This window comes from Aethalodelphis obliquidens, unplaced genomic scaffold (genome assembly GCF_003676395.1).
Source record: "Aethalodelphis obliquidens isolate GAN/ISIS:26980383/991018 unplaced genomic scaffold, ASM367639v1 scaffold26, whole genome shotgun sequence".
Classification (NCBI taxonomy): domain Eukaryota; kingdom Metazoa; phylum Chordata; class Mammalia; order Artiodactyla; family Delphinidae; genus Aethalodelphis; species Aethalodelphis obliquidens.
The window spans coordinates 11,930,386-11,948,880 of NW_020837970.1; the positions used below are offsets into that span (position 1 = coordinate 11,930,386).

General features: G+C 39.2%; 1 protein-coding gene across 6 annotated transcripts in view; it reads right to left on the bottom strand.

The window, feature by feature from the left end:
- Window positions 1–18,495, bottom strand: part of SPG21 (SPG21 abhydrolase domain containing, maspardin) — a 70,752-nt gene that overhangs the window by 37,614 nt on the left and 14,643 nt on the right. For all 6 annotated transcript variants that reach the window (XM_027123315.1, XM_027123316.1, XM_027123314.1 and 3 more), the window contains 4 exons: window positions 6,787–6,867; window positions 5,752–5,897; window positions 3,477–3,585; window positions 2,691–2,798 (listed from right to left, as the gene is read on the bottom strand). In XM_027123315.1, coding sequence (XP_026979116.1) covers window positions 2,691–2,798; window positions 3,477–3,585; window positions 5,752–5,897; window positions 6,787–6,867 — 444 coding nt within the window. The remainder of the gene's footprint in view (window positions 1–2,690; window positions 2,799–3,476; window positions 3,586–5,751; window positions 5,898–6,786; window positions 6,868–18,495) is intronic.

Sequence of the window (18,495 nt, forward strand, 5' to 3'; positions counted from 1 at the left end):
AGCCGTACCTTAACACGTACCCTATCCCTAACCCGTTTTCATACCCTTACCTGTACCTTAAACTGGACCCGTTCCGTAACCCTTACCCTAATACTTACCCCCCCCACCCGCCATGCATTCCTTTCAACAGACATGGCTGAACCCTTCTAGAGCCCTCTTGCTCTAGACTCTAACTCCAATGTCAAACATTAATACAGATTTTTTTGCCAAATGTCTCTTGCACTGTTTAGCGGAAAAAATTCTACCATGAGTTTCCTTTGTCCTCAAACATAAGTAAATAGACTCTAACTCCAATGTCAAACATTAATACAGATTTTTTTGCCAAATGTCTCTTGCACTGTTTAGCGGAAAAAATTCTACCATGAGTTTCCTTTGTCCTCAAACATAAGTAAATTAACAGAATATTAATAGCAATCTTTTTTTTTTTTTGGCTGAGTTGGGTCTTCGTTGCTGTGTGTGGGCTTTCTCTAGTTGCGGCGAGTGGGAGTTACTCTCTGTTGTGGTGTGTGGCTTCTCATTGCAGTGGCTTCTCTTGTGGAGCACGGGCTCTAGAGCGCAGGCACAGGAGTTGTGGCGCAGGGCTGGGATATTCCCGGACCAATGATCCAACCCATGTCCCCTGCATTGGCAGGCGGATTCTTAACCATTGAGCCACCAGGGAAGTCCCACGAACAATCATTGAAAATACTAATTTCAAAAAGATCACAAAACCCCAAAAGAACTTATTAATTTAAAAACAGTTATAGGGACTTCCCTGGTGGCGCAGTGGTTAAGAATCTGCCTGCCAACGCAGGGACATGGGTTCATGCCCTGGCCTGGGAACATCCCACATGCCGCAGAGCAACTAAGCCCGTGCGCCAAAACTACTGAGCCTGTGCTCCGCAACAAGAGAAGCCACCGCGATGAGAAGCCCGCGCACTGCAACAAAGAGTAGCCCCCGCTTGCCACAACTAGGCCCGGGCACAACAATGAAGATTCAGTGCAGCCATAAATACACAAAAAAAAGAGAAAAAAGAAAATTTTATTTAAAAAATTAAAACAGTTATATAAGTAGCATATACTCAGTGAAAAAGAATTCAAAAAAAATTTTTATAGTATAAGATAAGAAGTCCAAACCCTTTTCTGGGGGAGCCACTGTTAGAAGTTTGGAATATATGACTCTAGAATCTTTCAGTATTCATACAAATTTATGTTTATGCACGTGCAAAAAATTATTCAAAGTAATTTAAAAGAAACAAAAGAACCCATGAAAATAAAAATAGGTGCATCTCCACCTTGCTAAAACTTGTAGACAGTTTTAAGTGACCATGTATCTAAGTGGTGAACATAACTTTGAAAGGGCAGGCAGAGCAAATGCCCTGTGAGGACCATATATTTCACTGAGAGTACTGAAAAGCCTGCTCTGTGTCATGGTAAATGTTGGAATTATAGTGGAGAATGATAAGTTCTTGTACATGTTTGTAATGGATAATTTCCTGATAAAAATCAGTTCTTAAACATACCATGTTACTTGCACTTAGGAATAAATCCATTATGAGACAGAACAGTTATATGATTAAAATAAAAAGTCAAAGCCACAGTGACATACCACTTCACATCCATTAGGGTGGCTACTACTACCAAGAAAAACAGAAAATAACAAGTGCTGGAGAGGATATGGAGAAATTGGAAACCTTATGCATTGCTAGTGGGAATGTAAAATGGTACAGCCCCTGTGGAAGACAATAAGGCAGTTCCTCAAAAAGTTAAATATAGAATTACCAAATGTTTCAGCAATTCTACTTCTAGGTATGCACTACCCAAAAGAATTGAAAGCAGGAACTCAAATGGGTATTTGTACACCAATGTTCACAATAGCCAAAAGGTGGAAACAACTCAAATGTGTCAGTAGATGAGAAGATAAACAAAAGGTGGTATATACGTACAATGGACTATAATTCAACCTTAAAAGGGAATGATACTGTAACATGGATGAACCTTGAAAACATTATGCTAAGTAAGTGAAACAAGCCAGATACAAAAAGATAATTATATGATTCCACTTGTATGAGGTATCTAGAATAGGCAAAGTCATAGAGAAAAGAAGTAAGATAAAGGTTAGTAGTAGGGATTGGGGGGGGAATGGGGAATTATTGTTTAATGGGTACAGAGTTTCCGTTTGGGATGATGGAAAGTTCTGGAGATAGGTAACAGTGGCAATTGGACCACACTGTAAATGTACTTAATGTCACTGCTCTGTACACTTAAAAGTGATTTAAATGGTGAATTTTGTTATGTATATTTCACTACAATTAAAAAATATATAAGCAGCAAGTTTTTGTGTTAGACTTTATGGAATTCTTGATCCTCTGCACTCACGAGGCACCTTCACTTTACTGCCCAGATTTGTAATTTCGGCTAAAGAGCAATATCTGTTGATGAGAATAGCAAAGCAAACCAAAATGGGTCAGGACTACCATGTTTGTTTAAATTTACTTTGATTTCAATGGTGTTATTCCTGCCAGGAAAAATACAGGATAAGCAGTAAAAGATTATTTTGGATTTGAAAAAGCTGGGGGGGTAAAAATAAAGAAAATCCAAGGCAGTATTTGAAGAGGCACACTGAAAAATCAGAAAATAATTATAAGGTGGATCTTGACATATACATATAGAAAAGGCAAAGCATCTGTTTTACTTAAAAGAAAACTTACGTCCATGATGGTTACAGGGATGTCCCGAATTTTATGAGGTTCCACATAAGAATTTTGACAATTCAGGGTAAGTCTTGAAGCCAGTTCACTCTGCCCCAAACTTTCCAGCTGCAGAAAGAAACAAACAAAGGTGAATTTTTTAAAAATTAATTTTGTTTTGTACATTTACATTAAATCCACAGATAATGTCTGTGCTTAGAAAGGTGGTATTATGTGTGGTGGGGCCAGTATGGTCACCACTGAGGAAACACAGTGTATTTGAGACCATAACTGGGCCTTGCAAGTGGTGACATTTTTCTATTCTGGGCACCTGGCCTTCCACAGCCCTCAACCTGAGCCGACGCTTCCACCAGGTGCCTGTGGGCGCCAAGCCAATTCCAGCAGCTCCAAGAGGACAGGTAGACATTTAAGTAGAGGCCTCCAAAGAAAAACGTCTATCCCAGTAGTCCCTAAATGCAAGTCCACAGACCTGCTCCATCACACTTACCTGGGGAGGTGGAAGAGGAGGGGTGAGGTAAAAACACAGATTCCCAGCGCCCTCGGCCAGGGATTCTAGTGCATTGGTCTGGTGTGAGGCCTTAGAATCTGTATTTTTAAAAGCTCCCCCAAGTGATTCTGATGAATTACTCAGCAGCAGGAATATCTGTCTGGATGTAGTAAAGTTAATATGGAAGAACGCTTAACAAATACCTCTGGTACACAGTGAGACAGGTATTTCTTCAGGAGCCAAGCAGACATGAAAATTCTGAGTACAAGGTGTCCCCACCCCAAGGCCATGATCCTTACCCTGTCCACCATGAAATCAATGGCATCAGCCATCATAGGGTCCACTGGGCCAGATGAAAAGTTTCCAAGAACGATTTTTTTGAGCATAAATGACGGCATCAGCCAAAAGCTGTTAAAAAAAAAAAAAAAAAGACCTGATAATTTAAATTTCCAAGACTACACATAAATGGCAAATATTCATTTAACACTGAAGCTTCGTATTAGCTAGCTACTTGGGACCTAGAGATTAAAAAAAAACTAGTCCCTTCCCTTTTTAAAGAGCTAGTTTTGAAGCATCTAGTTTTTGTATACATTTTCTCAAGCTCCGAGTTATGGTTTAATATGATCCAACTTTTGGGGATTTGGAATAATTATAAGCAATATTTCAAAAATGCCTTTACAGAGGTAGACATTCTGATGATTCCAAGATTTTATTTTCTATTTGGTCTTATTCCAATGGCTAACCTATTTGCGGTAAACTGAACACTTACCATATCAGCCTTAAGGTTTATATCACCTTTTGATTAAAGATAGATTTCAAAATAGGAAAATCAGAGTTATTATACCTCCTATTGCTACTACTGGGTTCAATTGGGCTAATTCAAGGCAATTCAATCTTTATGTATTTCTATATGTGATCTGTCATTAGTATTTACTCCACTAATTACACTGAGAGCCATTATACAGGGTAAACATGAATTTCTCTACCCTATGCTGAAAATGACTTATAAAAGGTGTAGACCAGGGACTTCCCTGGTGGTCCAATGGTTAAGACTCCATGCTTCCAATGCAGGGCACATGGGTTCGATCCCTGGTTGGGGAACTAAGATCCCAGAGGCCGCAGACAAAAAAAAAAAAAAAAACCCACAAAACACGTGCAGACCACCTTCTGATGCATATTCTCAGTGGGCTTCCCTCACAAGGACCAGACAGCCATCTTTCAGTCACCTTCAGTGATCTTTCTAAGTTCTCTACCCCACAGCTCCTTATCTTCTAAAGGTGATGCTGCCTAGGTGTGCTCTGTAGAGGGCGCATCCTCTTGGCTCTGTTTGCCCCTGCAGCCTCTGTGTGGCACACGGTAAGCACTCAGACATTTGATAAAAAGTAGCTGATATGCAAGAGCACAAACGAAGTGGGGGAAGTCTTGGCTTCTGACAATTAAAACATGAAAAATCATCAAAAATAATCAATGGGGCTTCCCTGGTGGCGCAGTGGTTGAGAGTCTGCCTGCCGATGCAAGGGACACGGGTTCGGGCCTTGGTCCGGGAAGATCCCACATGCCGCGGAGCAGCTGGGCCCGTGAGCCATGGCCGCTGAGCCTGTGCTCCACAATGGGAGAGGCCCATGTACGCAAAAAAAAAAAAAAAAAAAAAAATCAATGACTTAGTGCATTATCTGGACATGAAGTATCTGTGTCTGATGTATACAAGAAATTGCTGCATGAATGCTGAGTAAACAACTGAGAAAATATCAGGAGAAATATTTTAAAAATCAGAGTGAATGTTGAGTAGATGTGAAAACCATGAAAACAATGTTTACCTAGAACATTATATGAAAACCAATCTGATCACACAGGTAGGTTTAGTTACTAGGTTGCTTTCTGCGGTAGAGCCTAGCCTTGCTAGCAATGAAAGAAATATCATGAAGTCAGCTTTAAGGTACCATTAGACATCTATCAAGTTAATTAAAATGATAAAATCAATAAAGGGATGGCTCAGAGGAAACAGGTACCCCACTAGTTGCCCCACAAAGCATTCCACCATTTCCATCTTTCTAAAAAGCAGACTAACGTTGTAAAAGTGTCAAGATGTGCAGAACATCTGCTGACAGACTAAATGCTCTAATCTCTCCCTTTTGGGGAACATGTCTCAAGAAAATAACTCAGAAAGGGAAGGAACAAAAGTAATTTATACAAAGATTTACAGTAGAACATGATGAAAAATTGGGAGAAGCCAAAGGCCTTAAAAAACTACAACAGGTCTGTGTACACAAAATACTAAGTGGAGCAAGCAGAACACAGTATCAGTTACATATGCACTAAACTGTAAAGGCATGTGAACATATAGTAAATAAAGCTAGACAATGATTTAGAGTAGTGGAAACAACTGAATTTAGAACTCTTTCAATTCTTTTCTTTTCCAAAGGTGATTGTTTCTAATTTTAAAAGCCAGGGTGGTTTCAAAAGACACAAGTATAGATGGCCTCTCCCTCCCTAATGCATTGAAAAACCAAAAGCCAGCATTTTCAAAATTCCACTGAAAATAAAAAAATGTTGGTTGAATGTTTACATTCTTACCTGTTTGCAGTCCATGTTTGGTTAAAGATAGAAGTGTCACTGAAGGAATTGCAGAGGATGAGAGAATGGACTCTGGGAGATTTGTGAGTGTATTCAGCAAACTTCTGGGCCAAAAAGCCTCCCAAAGAAGCCCCAAAGAGATGAACCTAATTGGAAACAAACACAAGGATCCTAAAAACAATGATCTTGAAGTATCAAAAAAAATTGTTTTAATTATCACCAACCACAGAATACAATGTCATCACCAGTCATTAGACTGAAATATTTACAGCAGTTAGAAGTTTAGAAAATACTGTATTTAAATGCAATGTCTACACCCTGTCAAGAAGAAATACAACTGTGCATATAAATTACACAAGTTAAAAAATATTATTCATAGATTACATTAGAAAATTAAACTACTTTGTCATTTCTGTTTCAGAAAACTATGATTCGGTAATTCCACTCCTAGACACGTACCCAAGAGAACTGAAAACATCTGTCTACACAAAAACTTGTATAAGAATGTTCATAGCAACATTACTCATAATACCTAACCAATGGAAACAAACCAAATGATGAATGGATAAATAAAATGTGTTATATCCATACAATGGGATATTATTTGACAATAAAAAGGAATGAAATAGTGATATAATCTGCAACACTGATGAACCCTGAAAGTGTTATGCTAAGTGAAAAAAGCCAGTCACAAAAGACCACAGATTACATCATTCCATTTACATAAAATATCCAAAATAGGCAAATCCATAGAAACAGGGCTCCAGGGAGGAAGGGTGGGGAGTGACTGCTAAGTATGGGGTTTCTTTTAGGGGTGGAAAAATGTTCAAAAATTGACTGTGGTGATGGTTGTACATACTGTGAATATATTAAAAAACGGTGAATTATACACTTTAAAAGGGTAAACTGTACAGTATGTGAATTCTATCTCAAAAGAGCTGTTATTAAAAAATAAAAGACAACACCAGACTTAATAATGTATCAATAAATGTTGCATTAAAATCACATGTGAGTAATTAGTTTCAAGGGACTCACTTTATCCAACTGTAAATGGTCTAAAAGTTTTCTGAATCCATCACAGAATTCAAGATGGTCCCAATAAACTGGATACTGCAACTAGAATAATAACAATAAATTTAAAATTTATTTTAAAAACTGCAGAGGTAAAATACAACTCATATATATCTGAAGAATTTAGGACTTTCATAATAGCATTTCTCATTTGCTTAATCTCTGCTCCTCATTCAAAGTATGTGGAAAATAAGCTCTCATCTTATCCTAAACTTCAAAATTCACATTTTATCTAATACAACAACTTAAAAAATAAAAATAAAAAAAGCACACTTTAGTGATATTATGTACACAATTTTAAGTCACATCAATTTCCTTTCCAAATAGCTAAGAAACTCTGAGGTTCAAGGATGAACAGAGCAGAACCCATTCAAATAAAGAAATTCTTTTTCCCCTTTAAACCAATTTCGTTCTGAATTATGGCTCATGAGAACTAGAAATAAAATCTGTTCTAAGGAGAGTTTCCTCTCTTTTTGGTAGCATTTCTTTAAGGCAGTATTCAATGAAATTGTTCCTCTACTTTTAATGACTTAGTCATTCTAACTGATTTCTTGTAGTACTTTTGTTTGTGACCAAAAATTTCAGATGCTTGACCCTAAGTAGCCTATTAATGTTGACAATAATGAAGAAAAAGAAACACAAGTCATTAATTCCTTTCTAGGAGACTCAGGCTTGTCACCTAAGAGTTCCCCTCTCTTTAATACATGTAAAACCCATCTTAAAGGCTTGCTGTTTTAAGCACTTAGATTCATTTTGCCATTGACATATCACGGGGATAGATACTGCCATGTAAATTATGGGATAATTTCAGATATGATGTAATATGTTACTTTTACTATTAAAATTCCACTTGTGGATAGGATTCCACTTTTCTGAAGCAGGATGGAGAACAGACTCTCCTAGCTGCAAATTTGAGAATTTGAGTCAGATGACAGCCTAAAAGAAAGGAGATGACATTTTTATGAATCCTTTAATTTAAAAATGTCTGTGCCTTACGGAGTGTAGCAGAGCTGAGGTGTCAAGCACAGCCATTTCACACTAGAAACTCTGGCTTGAAGTACCAGGTGGAAGGCCTCTGCATGCAGGACTCTATGAGCAAGTGAGACTGGAAGCACAAAGGGAAAAAAAAAACTGGAGACAAGATGGTGGAGAAGGACTTGAGCTCACCTCCTCTTATGAAAACACCAAAATCACAACTAACTGCTGAAAAAAAAAAACTTGAGCCTACCAAAAAAGATATTCGATACCCAAAGACAAAGAAGCCATAACGAGACACCTGAGGAACAGAGACCACAAACACAGAAAATTAGACAAAATGAGATGCAGAGAAATATGTTCTAGGTGAAAGAACAAGACAAAACCCCAGAAGAACAACTAAGTGAAGTGGAGATAGGCAAGCTACCTGAAAAAGAATTCAGAGTAATGATAGTAAAGATGATCTAAGATCTTGGTAAAAGAATGGAGGCACAGATCGAGAAGATACAAGAAATGTTTAAGAAAGAGCTAGAAGCTTTAAAGAACAAACAAACAGAGATGAACAATACAACTGAAATGAAAAATAGAATAGAAGGAACTGATAGCAGAATAAATGAGATAAAAGAACGAATAAGTGAGTTGTAAGACAGGTTGGTGGAAATCACTGCTGCAGAACAGAATAAAGACAAAAGAATGAAAAGAAATGAGGACAGTCTGAGAGACCTCTGGGACAACATTAAACACACTAACATTCACATTATAGGGGTCCCAGAAGAAGAGGGAGAGAAAGGGCCTGAAAAAATATTTGCAGAGATAATAGCCAAAAACTTCCCTAACATGGGAAAGGAAACACTCAAATCCAGAGAGTTCCATATAGGATAAACCCAAGGAGGAACACACCAAGAAATGTATTAATCAAATTTATAAAAATTAAAGACAAAATATTAAAAGCAACAAATCATATACAAGGACTCCCCATATGGTTATCAGCTGATTTTACAGCAGAAACTCTGCAGACCAGAAGGGAGTCGCACAATATATTTAAAGTGATGCAACCCAGAATACTCTACCCAGCAAGGCTCTCACTCAGATTTGACGGAGAAATGAAAAGCTTTATGGACAAGCAAAAGCTAAGAGAATTCAGCACCACCAAACCTGCTTTACAACAAATGCTAAAGGAACTTCTCTAGATGGAAAAGAAAGGCCACAACTAGAAACAAGAAAATTACAAACGGGAAAGTTCACCAGTAAAGGCAAACATACAGTAAAGGTAGGAAATCATCCACACACAAATATGATATGAAAACCAGCAATCATGGGACTTCCCTGGTGGTCCAGTGGGTAAGGCTCTGTGCTACCAATGCAGGAGGCCCGGGTTCAATCCTTAGTGGGGGAACTAGATCCCACATGCATGTCACAACTAAGCATGCCACAACTAAGAGTCCACATGCTGCAACTAAGAAGTCCGCATGCCGCAACTAAAAGATCTCACATGCTGCAACAAGGATCCCATGTGCTACAACTAAGACCCAGCACAGCCAAAATAAATAAATAAATAAACAAACAGATAGATAGATAACACCAGCAATCGTGAGAAGAGAGTACAAATACAGGATGTTAGAAATGCATTTGAAATTAGGAGACCAGCACTTAAAACAATCTTGTATATATAGACTGCTGTAACAAAACCTCCTGGTAACTGCAAACCAAAAATCTACAATAGATACACACACAAAAAAGCAGCAGCAATCCAAACAAAACACTAAAGATAGTCATCAAATCACAAGAGAAGAGAACGAAAGAGGAAGGGAAGAAAAAAGACCTACAAAAACAAATCCAAAACAATTAACAAAACAGCAATAAGAGCATACATATCGATAATTACCTTAAATGTAAATGGATTAAATGCTCCCACCAAAAGACACAGACTGGCTGAATGGATACAAAAACAACACCCATATATATGCTGTCTACAAGAGACCCACTTCAGACATAGGGACACATACAGACTGAAAGTGAGGGGATGGAAAAAGGTATTCCATGCAAATGGAAATTAAAAGAAAGCTGGAGTAGCAATTCTCATATCAGACAAAACAGACTTTAAAATAAAGACTGTTACAAGAGACAAAGAAGGACACTGCATAATGATCAAGGGATCAATCCAAGAAAAAAATATAACAATTGTAAATGTATATGCACCCAAGATAGGAGCACCTCAATATATAGGCAAATGCTAACAGCCATAAAAGGAGCAATTAACAGTAACACAATAATAGTAGGGGACTTTAACACCCCACTTACATCAGTGGACAGAACATCCAGACAGAAAATCAAATAAGGAAACACAAGGCTTAAATGACACATTAGAGCAAATGAACTTAATTGATATTTATAGAACATTCCATCTGAAAGCAGAATATACATTCTTCTCAAGTGCACATGGCCCATTCTCCAGGACAGATTACATGCTGGGCCACAAAGCAAGCCTTGGTAAATTTAAGAAAACTAAAATCATATCAAGCATCTTCTCCAACCACAATGCTATGAGATTAGAAATCAACTACAAGAAAAAAACCTGAAAAACACAAACACATGGAAGCTAAACAACATGTTACTAAACAACCAATGGATTGCTGAAAAAATCAAAGAGGAAATCAAAAAATATCTAGAGACAAAAGAAAATGAAAACACGATAATCCAAAACTGATGGGATGCAGCAAAAGCAGTTCTATGAGGGAAGTTCACAGCAATACAATCTGACCTCAGGAAACAAGAAAAATCTCAAACAACCTAACCTTACACCTAAAGCAATTAGAGAATGAAAAACAAACAAAGCCCAAAGTTAGTAGAAGGAAAGAAATCATAAAAATCAGAGCAGAAATAAATGAAATAGAGATGAAGAAAACAATAGGAAAGATCAATGAAACTAAAAGCTGGTTCTTTGAAAGGATAAACAAACTTGATAAACCTTTAGCCAGACTCATCAAGAAAAAAAGGGAGAGGGCTCAAATCAATAAAATTAGCAATGAAAAAGAAGTTACAATGGACACCACAGAAATACTAAGGATAATAACATACTACTACAAGCAACTATATGCCAATAAAATGGACAACCTAGAAGAAGTGGACAAATTCTTAGAAAGGTACAATCTTCCAAGACTGAACCAGGAAGAAATAGAAAATAAGAACAGACCTATCACAAGTACTGAAATTGAAACAGTGATTTAAAAACTTCCAACAAATTAGAGATGATACAAATAGAGGGAGAGATATACCATGTTCTTGGATTGGAAGAATCAACATTGTGAAAATGACTCTACTACACAAAGCAATCTACAGATTCAGTGCAATCCCTATCACTCTACCACTGGCATTTTCACAAAACTACAACAAAAAATTTCACACTTTGTATGGAAACACAAAAGACCCCGAATAGCCAAAGCAATCTTGAGAACGAAAAACAGAGCTGGAGGAATCAGGCTCCCTGACTTCAGACTATACTACAAAGCTATGGTAATCAAGACAGTATGGTACTGGCACAAAAACAGAAAGATAGATCAATGGAACAGGATAGAAAGCCCAGAGATAAACCCACGCACATATGGTCACCTTATCTTTGATAAAGAAGGCAGGAATGTACAGTGGAAAAAAGACAGCCTCTTCAATAAGGGTTGCTGGGAAAACTGGACAGGTACATGTAAAAGTATGAGATTAGATCACTCCCTAACACCATACACAAAAATAAGCTCAAAATGGATTAAAGACCTAAATGTAAGGCTAGAAACTATCAAACTCTTTGAGGAAAACATAGGCAGAACACTCTATGACATAAATCACAGCAAGATCCTTTTTGACCCACCTCCTAAAGTAATGGAAATAAAAACAAAAATAAACAAATGGGACCTAATGAAACTTCAAAGCTTTTGCACAGCAAAGGAAACCATAAACAAGACCAAAAGACAATCCTCAGAACGGGAGAAAATATTTGCAAATGAAGCAAGTGACAAAGGATTAATTTCCAAAATTTACAAGCAGCTCATGCAGCTGAATAACAAAGAAACAAACAACCCAATCCAAAAATGGGCAGAAGACCTAAATAATTTCTCCAAAGAAGATATACAGACTGCCAACAAACACATGAAAGAATGCTCAACATCATTAATCGTTAGAGAAACGCAAATCAAAACTACAATGAAATATCATCTCACACCAGTCAGAGTGGCCATCATCAAAAAATCTAGAAATAATAAATGCTGGAGAGGGTGTGGAGAAAAGGGAACACTCTTGCACTGCTGGTGGGAATGTGAATTGGTTCAGCCACTATGGAGAACAGTATGGAGGTTCCTTAAAAAGCTACAAATAGAACTACCATATGACCCAGCAATCCCACTACTGGGCATATACCCTGAGAAAACCGAAATTCAAAAAGAGTCATGTACCAAAATGTTCATTGCAGCTCTATTTACAATAGCCCGGAGATGCAAACAACCTAAGTGCCCATCATTGGATGAATGGATAAAGAAGATGTGGCACATATAGACAATGGAATATTACTCAGCCATGAAAAGAAATGAAATTGAGCTATTTGTAATGAGGTGGATAGACCTAGAGTCTGTCATACAGAGTGAAGTAAGTCAGAAAGAAAAAGACAAATACCGTATGCTAACACATATATATGGAATTTAAGAAAAAAAATGTCATGAAGAACCTAGGGGTAAGGCAGGAATAAAGACGCAGACCTCCTAGAGAACGGACTTGAGGTTATGGGGAGGGGGAAGGGTGAGCTGTGACAGGGTGAGAGAGAGTCATGGACATATACACACTAACAAACGTAGTAAGGTAGATAGCTAGTTGGAAGCAGCCGCATGGCACAGGGATATTGGCTTGGTGCTTTGTGACAGCCTGGAGGGGTGGGAGGGAGGGAGACGCAAGAGGGAAGAGATATGGGAACATATGTATATGTATAACTGATTCACTTTGTTATAAAGCAGAAACTAACACACCATTGTAAAGCAATTATACCCCAATAAAGATGTTAAAAAACAAACAAACAAACAAAAAACTACAATGAGATATCATCTCACACCAGTCAGAATGGCCATCATCAAAAAATCTAGAAACAATAAATGCTGGAGAGGGTGTGGAGAAAAGGGAACACTTCTGCATTGCTGGTGGGAATTTGAATTGGTACAGCCACTATGGAGAACAGTATGGAGGTTCCTTAAAAAACTAAAAATAGAACTACCATATGACCCAGCAATCCCACTACTGGGCATATACCCTGAGAAAACCATAATTCAAAAAGAGTCATGCGACTTCCGGGAAGATGGCGGAAGAGTAAGACGCGGAGATCACCTTCCTCCCCACAGATACACCAGAAATACATCTACGCGTGGAAGAACTCCCACGGAGCACCTACTGAACGCTGGCAGAAGACCTCAGACCTCCCAAAAGGCAAGGAAGCCCCCACGTATGTGGTTAGGGCAAAAGAAAAAAATAAACAGAGACAAAGGGATAGGGACGGGTCCTGCACCAGCGGGAGAGAGCTGTGAAGGAGGAAAGGTGTCCGCACACTGGGAGGCCCCTTCGCGGGCGGAGACTTTGGGTGATGAAGTGGGGGAGCTTGGGAGCCGCGGAGGAGAACACAGTAACGGGTGTGGAGGGCTAAGCGGAGAGATTCCAGTGCAGACGATCGGGCTGACCAGCACTCACCAGCCGAGAGGCTTGTCTGCTCGCCCCGCCAGGGTGGGCGGGGCTGGGAGCTGAGGCTCCGGCTTCTGTCGGAGCGCCGGGAGAGGACTGAGGTTGGCATCGTGAACACAGCCTGCAGGGCGTTAGTGCACCGCGGCTAGCTGGGAGGGAGTCTGGGGAAAAGTCTGGACCTGCTGAAGAGGCAGGAGACTTTTTCTTCCCTCTTTGTTTCCTGGTGCACGAGGAGAGGGGATTAAGAACGCTGCTTAAGAGAGCTCCAGAGACGGGCGCGAGCCGCGGCTAAAAGTGCGGAGCCCAGAGACAGACATGAGGCGCTAAGGCTGCTGCTGCCGCCACCAAGAAGCCTGTGTGCAGACGCAGGTCACTGTCCACACCCCCTTCCGGGGAGCCTGTGCAGCCCGCCACTGCCAGGATCCCGGGATCCAGGGACAACTCCCCCGGGAGAACGCACGGCACACCTCAGGCTAGAAACGTCATGTCGGCCTCTGCCGCCGCAGGCCCGCCCCACACTCCGTGACCCTCCCTACCCCCACCCCCCCCACCGGCCTGAGTGAGCCAGAGCCTCCAAATCAGCGGCTCCTTTAACCCCGTCCTGTCTGAGCAAAGAACAGACGCCCTCCGGCGACCTACACGCACAGGCGGGGCCAAATCCAAAGCTGAGCCCCTGGGAGCAGTGAGAACAAAGAAGAGAAAGGGAAATCTCTCCCAGCAGCCTCAGAAGCAGCGGATTAAAGCTCCACAATCAACTTGATGAACCCTGCATCTGTGGAATACATGAATAGACAACGAATCATCCCAAATTAAGGAGCCATGTGGATGAAAGGCTCTTGGTGCTGCAGCCAGGAGTCAGTGCTGTGCCTCTGAGGTGGGAGAGCCACCTTCAGGACACTGGTCCACAAGAGGCCTCCCAGCTGCACATAATATCAAACAGCGAAAATCTCCCAGAGATCTCCATCTCAACGCCAGCACCCAGATTCACTCAACGACCAGCAAGCTACAGTGCTGGACATCCTATGCCAAACAACTAGCAAGACAGGAACACAACCCCACCCATTAGCAGAGAGGCTGCCCAAAATCATAAGTCTACAGACACCCCAAAACACACCACCAGACGTGGACCTGCCCACCAGAAAGTCAAGATCCAGCCTCATCCACCAGAACACAGGCACTAGTACCCTCCACCAGGAAGCCTACACAACCCACTGAACCAACCTTAGCCACTGGGGACAGACACCAAAAACAACAGGAACTACGAACCTTCAGCCTGCAAAAAGGAGACCCCAAACACAGTAAGATAAGCAAAATGAAAAGACAGAAAAACACACAGCAGATGAAGGAGCAAGATAAAAACCCACCAGACCTAACAAATGAAGAGGAAATAGGCAGTCTACCTGAAAAAGAATTCAGAATAATGATAGTAAAGATGATCCAAAATCTTGGAAATAGAATAGACAAAATGCAAGAATCAGTTAACAAGGACCTAGAAGAACTAAAGATGAAACAAACAATGATGAACAACACAATAAATGAAATGAAAAATACTCTAGATGGGATCAATAGCAGAATAACTGAGGCAGAAGAACGGATAAGTGACCTGGAAGATAAAATAGTGGAAATAACTACTGCAGAGCAGAATAAAGAAAAAAGAATGAAAAGAACTGAGGACAGTCTCAGAGACCTCTGGGACAACATTAAACGCACCAACATTCGAATTATAGGGGTTCCAGAAGAAGAAGAGAAAAAGAAAGGGACTGAGAAAATATTTGAAGAGATTATACTTGAAAACTTCCCTAATATGGGAAAGGAAATAGTTAATCAAGTCCAGGAAGCACAGAGAGTCCCATACAGGATAAATCCAAGGAGAAATACGCCAAGACACATATTAATCAAACTGTCAAAAATTAAATACAAAGAAAACATATTAAAAGCAGCAAGGGAAAAACAACAAATAACACACAAGGGAATCCCCATAAAGTTAACAGCTGATCTTTCAGCAGAAACTCTGCAAGCCAGAAGGGAGTGGCAGGACATATTGAAAGTGTTGAAGGAGAAAAACCTGCAACCAAGATTACTCTACCCAGCAAGGATCTCATTCAGATTTGATGGAGAAATTAAAACCTTTACGGACAAGCAAAAGCTGAGAGAGTTCAGCACCACCAAACCAGCTCTACAACTGCTAAAGGAACTTCTCTAGGCAAGAAACACAAAGAAGGAAAAGACCTACAATAACGAACCCAAAACAATTAAGAAAATGGGAATGGGAACACACATATCGATAATTACCTTAAATGTAAATGGACTAAATGCTCCCACCAAAAGACACAGACTGGCTGAATGGATACAAAAACAAGACGCATATATTTGCTGTCTACAAGAGACCCACTTCAGACCTAGAGACACATACAGACTGAAAGTAAGGGGATGGAAAAAGGTATTTCATGCAAATTGAAACCAAAAGAAAGCTGGAGTAGCAATTCTCATATCAGACAAAATAGACTTTAAAACAAAGACTATTAGAAGAGACAAAGAAGGACACTACATAATGATCAAGGGATCGATCCAAGAAGAAGATATAACAATTGTAAATATTTATGCACCCAACATAGGAGCACCTCAATACATAAGGCAAATACTGACAGCCATAAAAGGGGAAATCGACAGTAACACATTCATAGTAGGGGACTTTAACACCCCACTTTCACCAATGGACAGATCATCCAAAATGAAAATAAATAAGGAAACACAAGCTTTAAATGATACATTAAACGAGATGGAGTTAATTGATATTTATAGGACATTCCATCCAAAAACAACAGAATACACATTTTTCTCTAGTGCTCATGGAACATTCTCCAGAATAGATCATATCTTGGGTCACAAATCAAGCCTTGGTAAATTTAAGAAAATTGAAATTGTATCAAGTATCTTTTCCGACCACAACGCTATGAGACTAGATATCAATTACAGGAAAAGATCTGTAAAAAATACAAACACATGGAGGCTAAACAACACACTACTTAATAACGAAGTGATCACTGAAGAAATCAAAGAGGAAATCAAAAAATACCTAGAAACAAATGACAATGGAGACACGACAACTCAAAATCTATGGGATGCAGCAAAAGCAGTTCTAAGAGGGAAGTTTATAGCAATACAATCCTACCACAAGAAACAGGAAACTTCTCGAATGAACAACCTAACCTTGCACCTAAAGCAATTAGAGAAAGAAGAACAAAAAAACCCCAAAGTTAGGAGAAGGAAAGAAATCATAAAAATCAGATCAGAAATAAATGAAAAAGAAATGACGGAAACAATAGCAAAGATCAATAAAACTAAAAGCTGGTTCTTTGAAAGGATAAACAAAATTGATAAACCATTAGCCAGACTCATCAAGAAAAAAAGAGAGAAGACTCAAATCAATAGAATTAGAAATGTAAAAGGAGAAGTAACAACTGACACTGCAGAAATACAAAAGATCATGAGAGATTACTACAAGCAACTCTATGCCAATAAAATGGACAACCTGGAAGAAATGGACAAATTCTTAGAAAGGCACAACCTGCCAAGACTGAATCAGGAAGAAATAGAAAATATGAACAGACCAATCACAAGCACTGAAATTGAAACTGTGATTAAAAATCTTCCAACAAGCAAAAGACCAGGACCAGATGGCTTCACAGGCGAATTCTATCAAACATTTAGAGAAGAACTATCACCTATCCTTCTCAAACTCTTCCAAAATATAGCAGAGGGAGGAACACTCCCCAACTCATTCTACGAGGCCACCATCACCCTGATACCAAAACCAGACAAGGATGTCACAAAGAAAGAAAACTACAGGCCAATATCACTGATGAACATAGATGCAAAAATCCTCAACAAAATACTAGCAAACAGAATCCAACAGCACATTAAACGGATCATACACCATGATCAAGTGGGGTTTATTCCAGGAATGCAAGGATTCTTCAATATACGCAAATCAATCAACGTGATACACCATATTAACAAATTGAAGGAAAAAACCATATGATCATCTCAATAGATGCAGAGAAAGCTTTTGACAAAATTCAACACCCATTTATGATAAAAACCCTGCAGAAAGTAGGCATAGAGGGAACTTTCCTCAACATAATAAAGGCCATATATGACAAACCCACAGCCAACATCGTCCTCAATGGTGAAAAACTGAAAGCATTTCCACTAAGATCAGGAACAAGACAAGGTTGCCCACTCTCACCACTCTTATTCAACATAGTTTTGGAAGTTTTAGCCACAACAATCAGAGAAGAAAAGGAAATAAAAGGAATCCAAATCGGAAAAGAAGAAGTAAAGCTGTCACTCTTTGCAGATGACATGATACTATACATAGAGAATCCTAAAGATGCTACCAGAAAACTACTAATCAATGAATTTGGTGAAGTAGCAGGATACAAAATTAATGCACAGAAATCTCTGGCATTCCTATACACTAAGGATGAAAAACCCTGAAAGTGAAATCAAGAAAACACTCCCATTTACCACTGCAACAAAAAGAATAAAATATCTAGGAATAAACCTACCTAAGGAGACAAAAGACGTGTATGCAGAAAATTATAAGACACTGATGAAAGAAATTAAAGATGATACAAATAGATGGAGAGATATACCATGTTCTTGGATTGGAAGAATCAACATTGTGAAAATGACTCTACTACACAAAGCAATCTACAGATTCAATGCAATCCCTATCAAACAACCACTGGCATTTTTCACAGAACTAGAACAAAAATTTCACAATTTGTATGGAAACACAAAAGACCCCGAATAGCCAAAGCAATCTTGAGAACGAAAAACGGAGCTGGAGGAATCAGGCTTCCTTACTTCAGACTATACTACAAAGCTACAGTAATCAAGACAGTATGGTACTGGCACAAAAACAGAAAGATAGATCAATGGAACAGGATAGAAAGCCCAGAGATAAACCCACGCACATATGGTCACCTT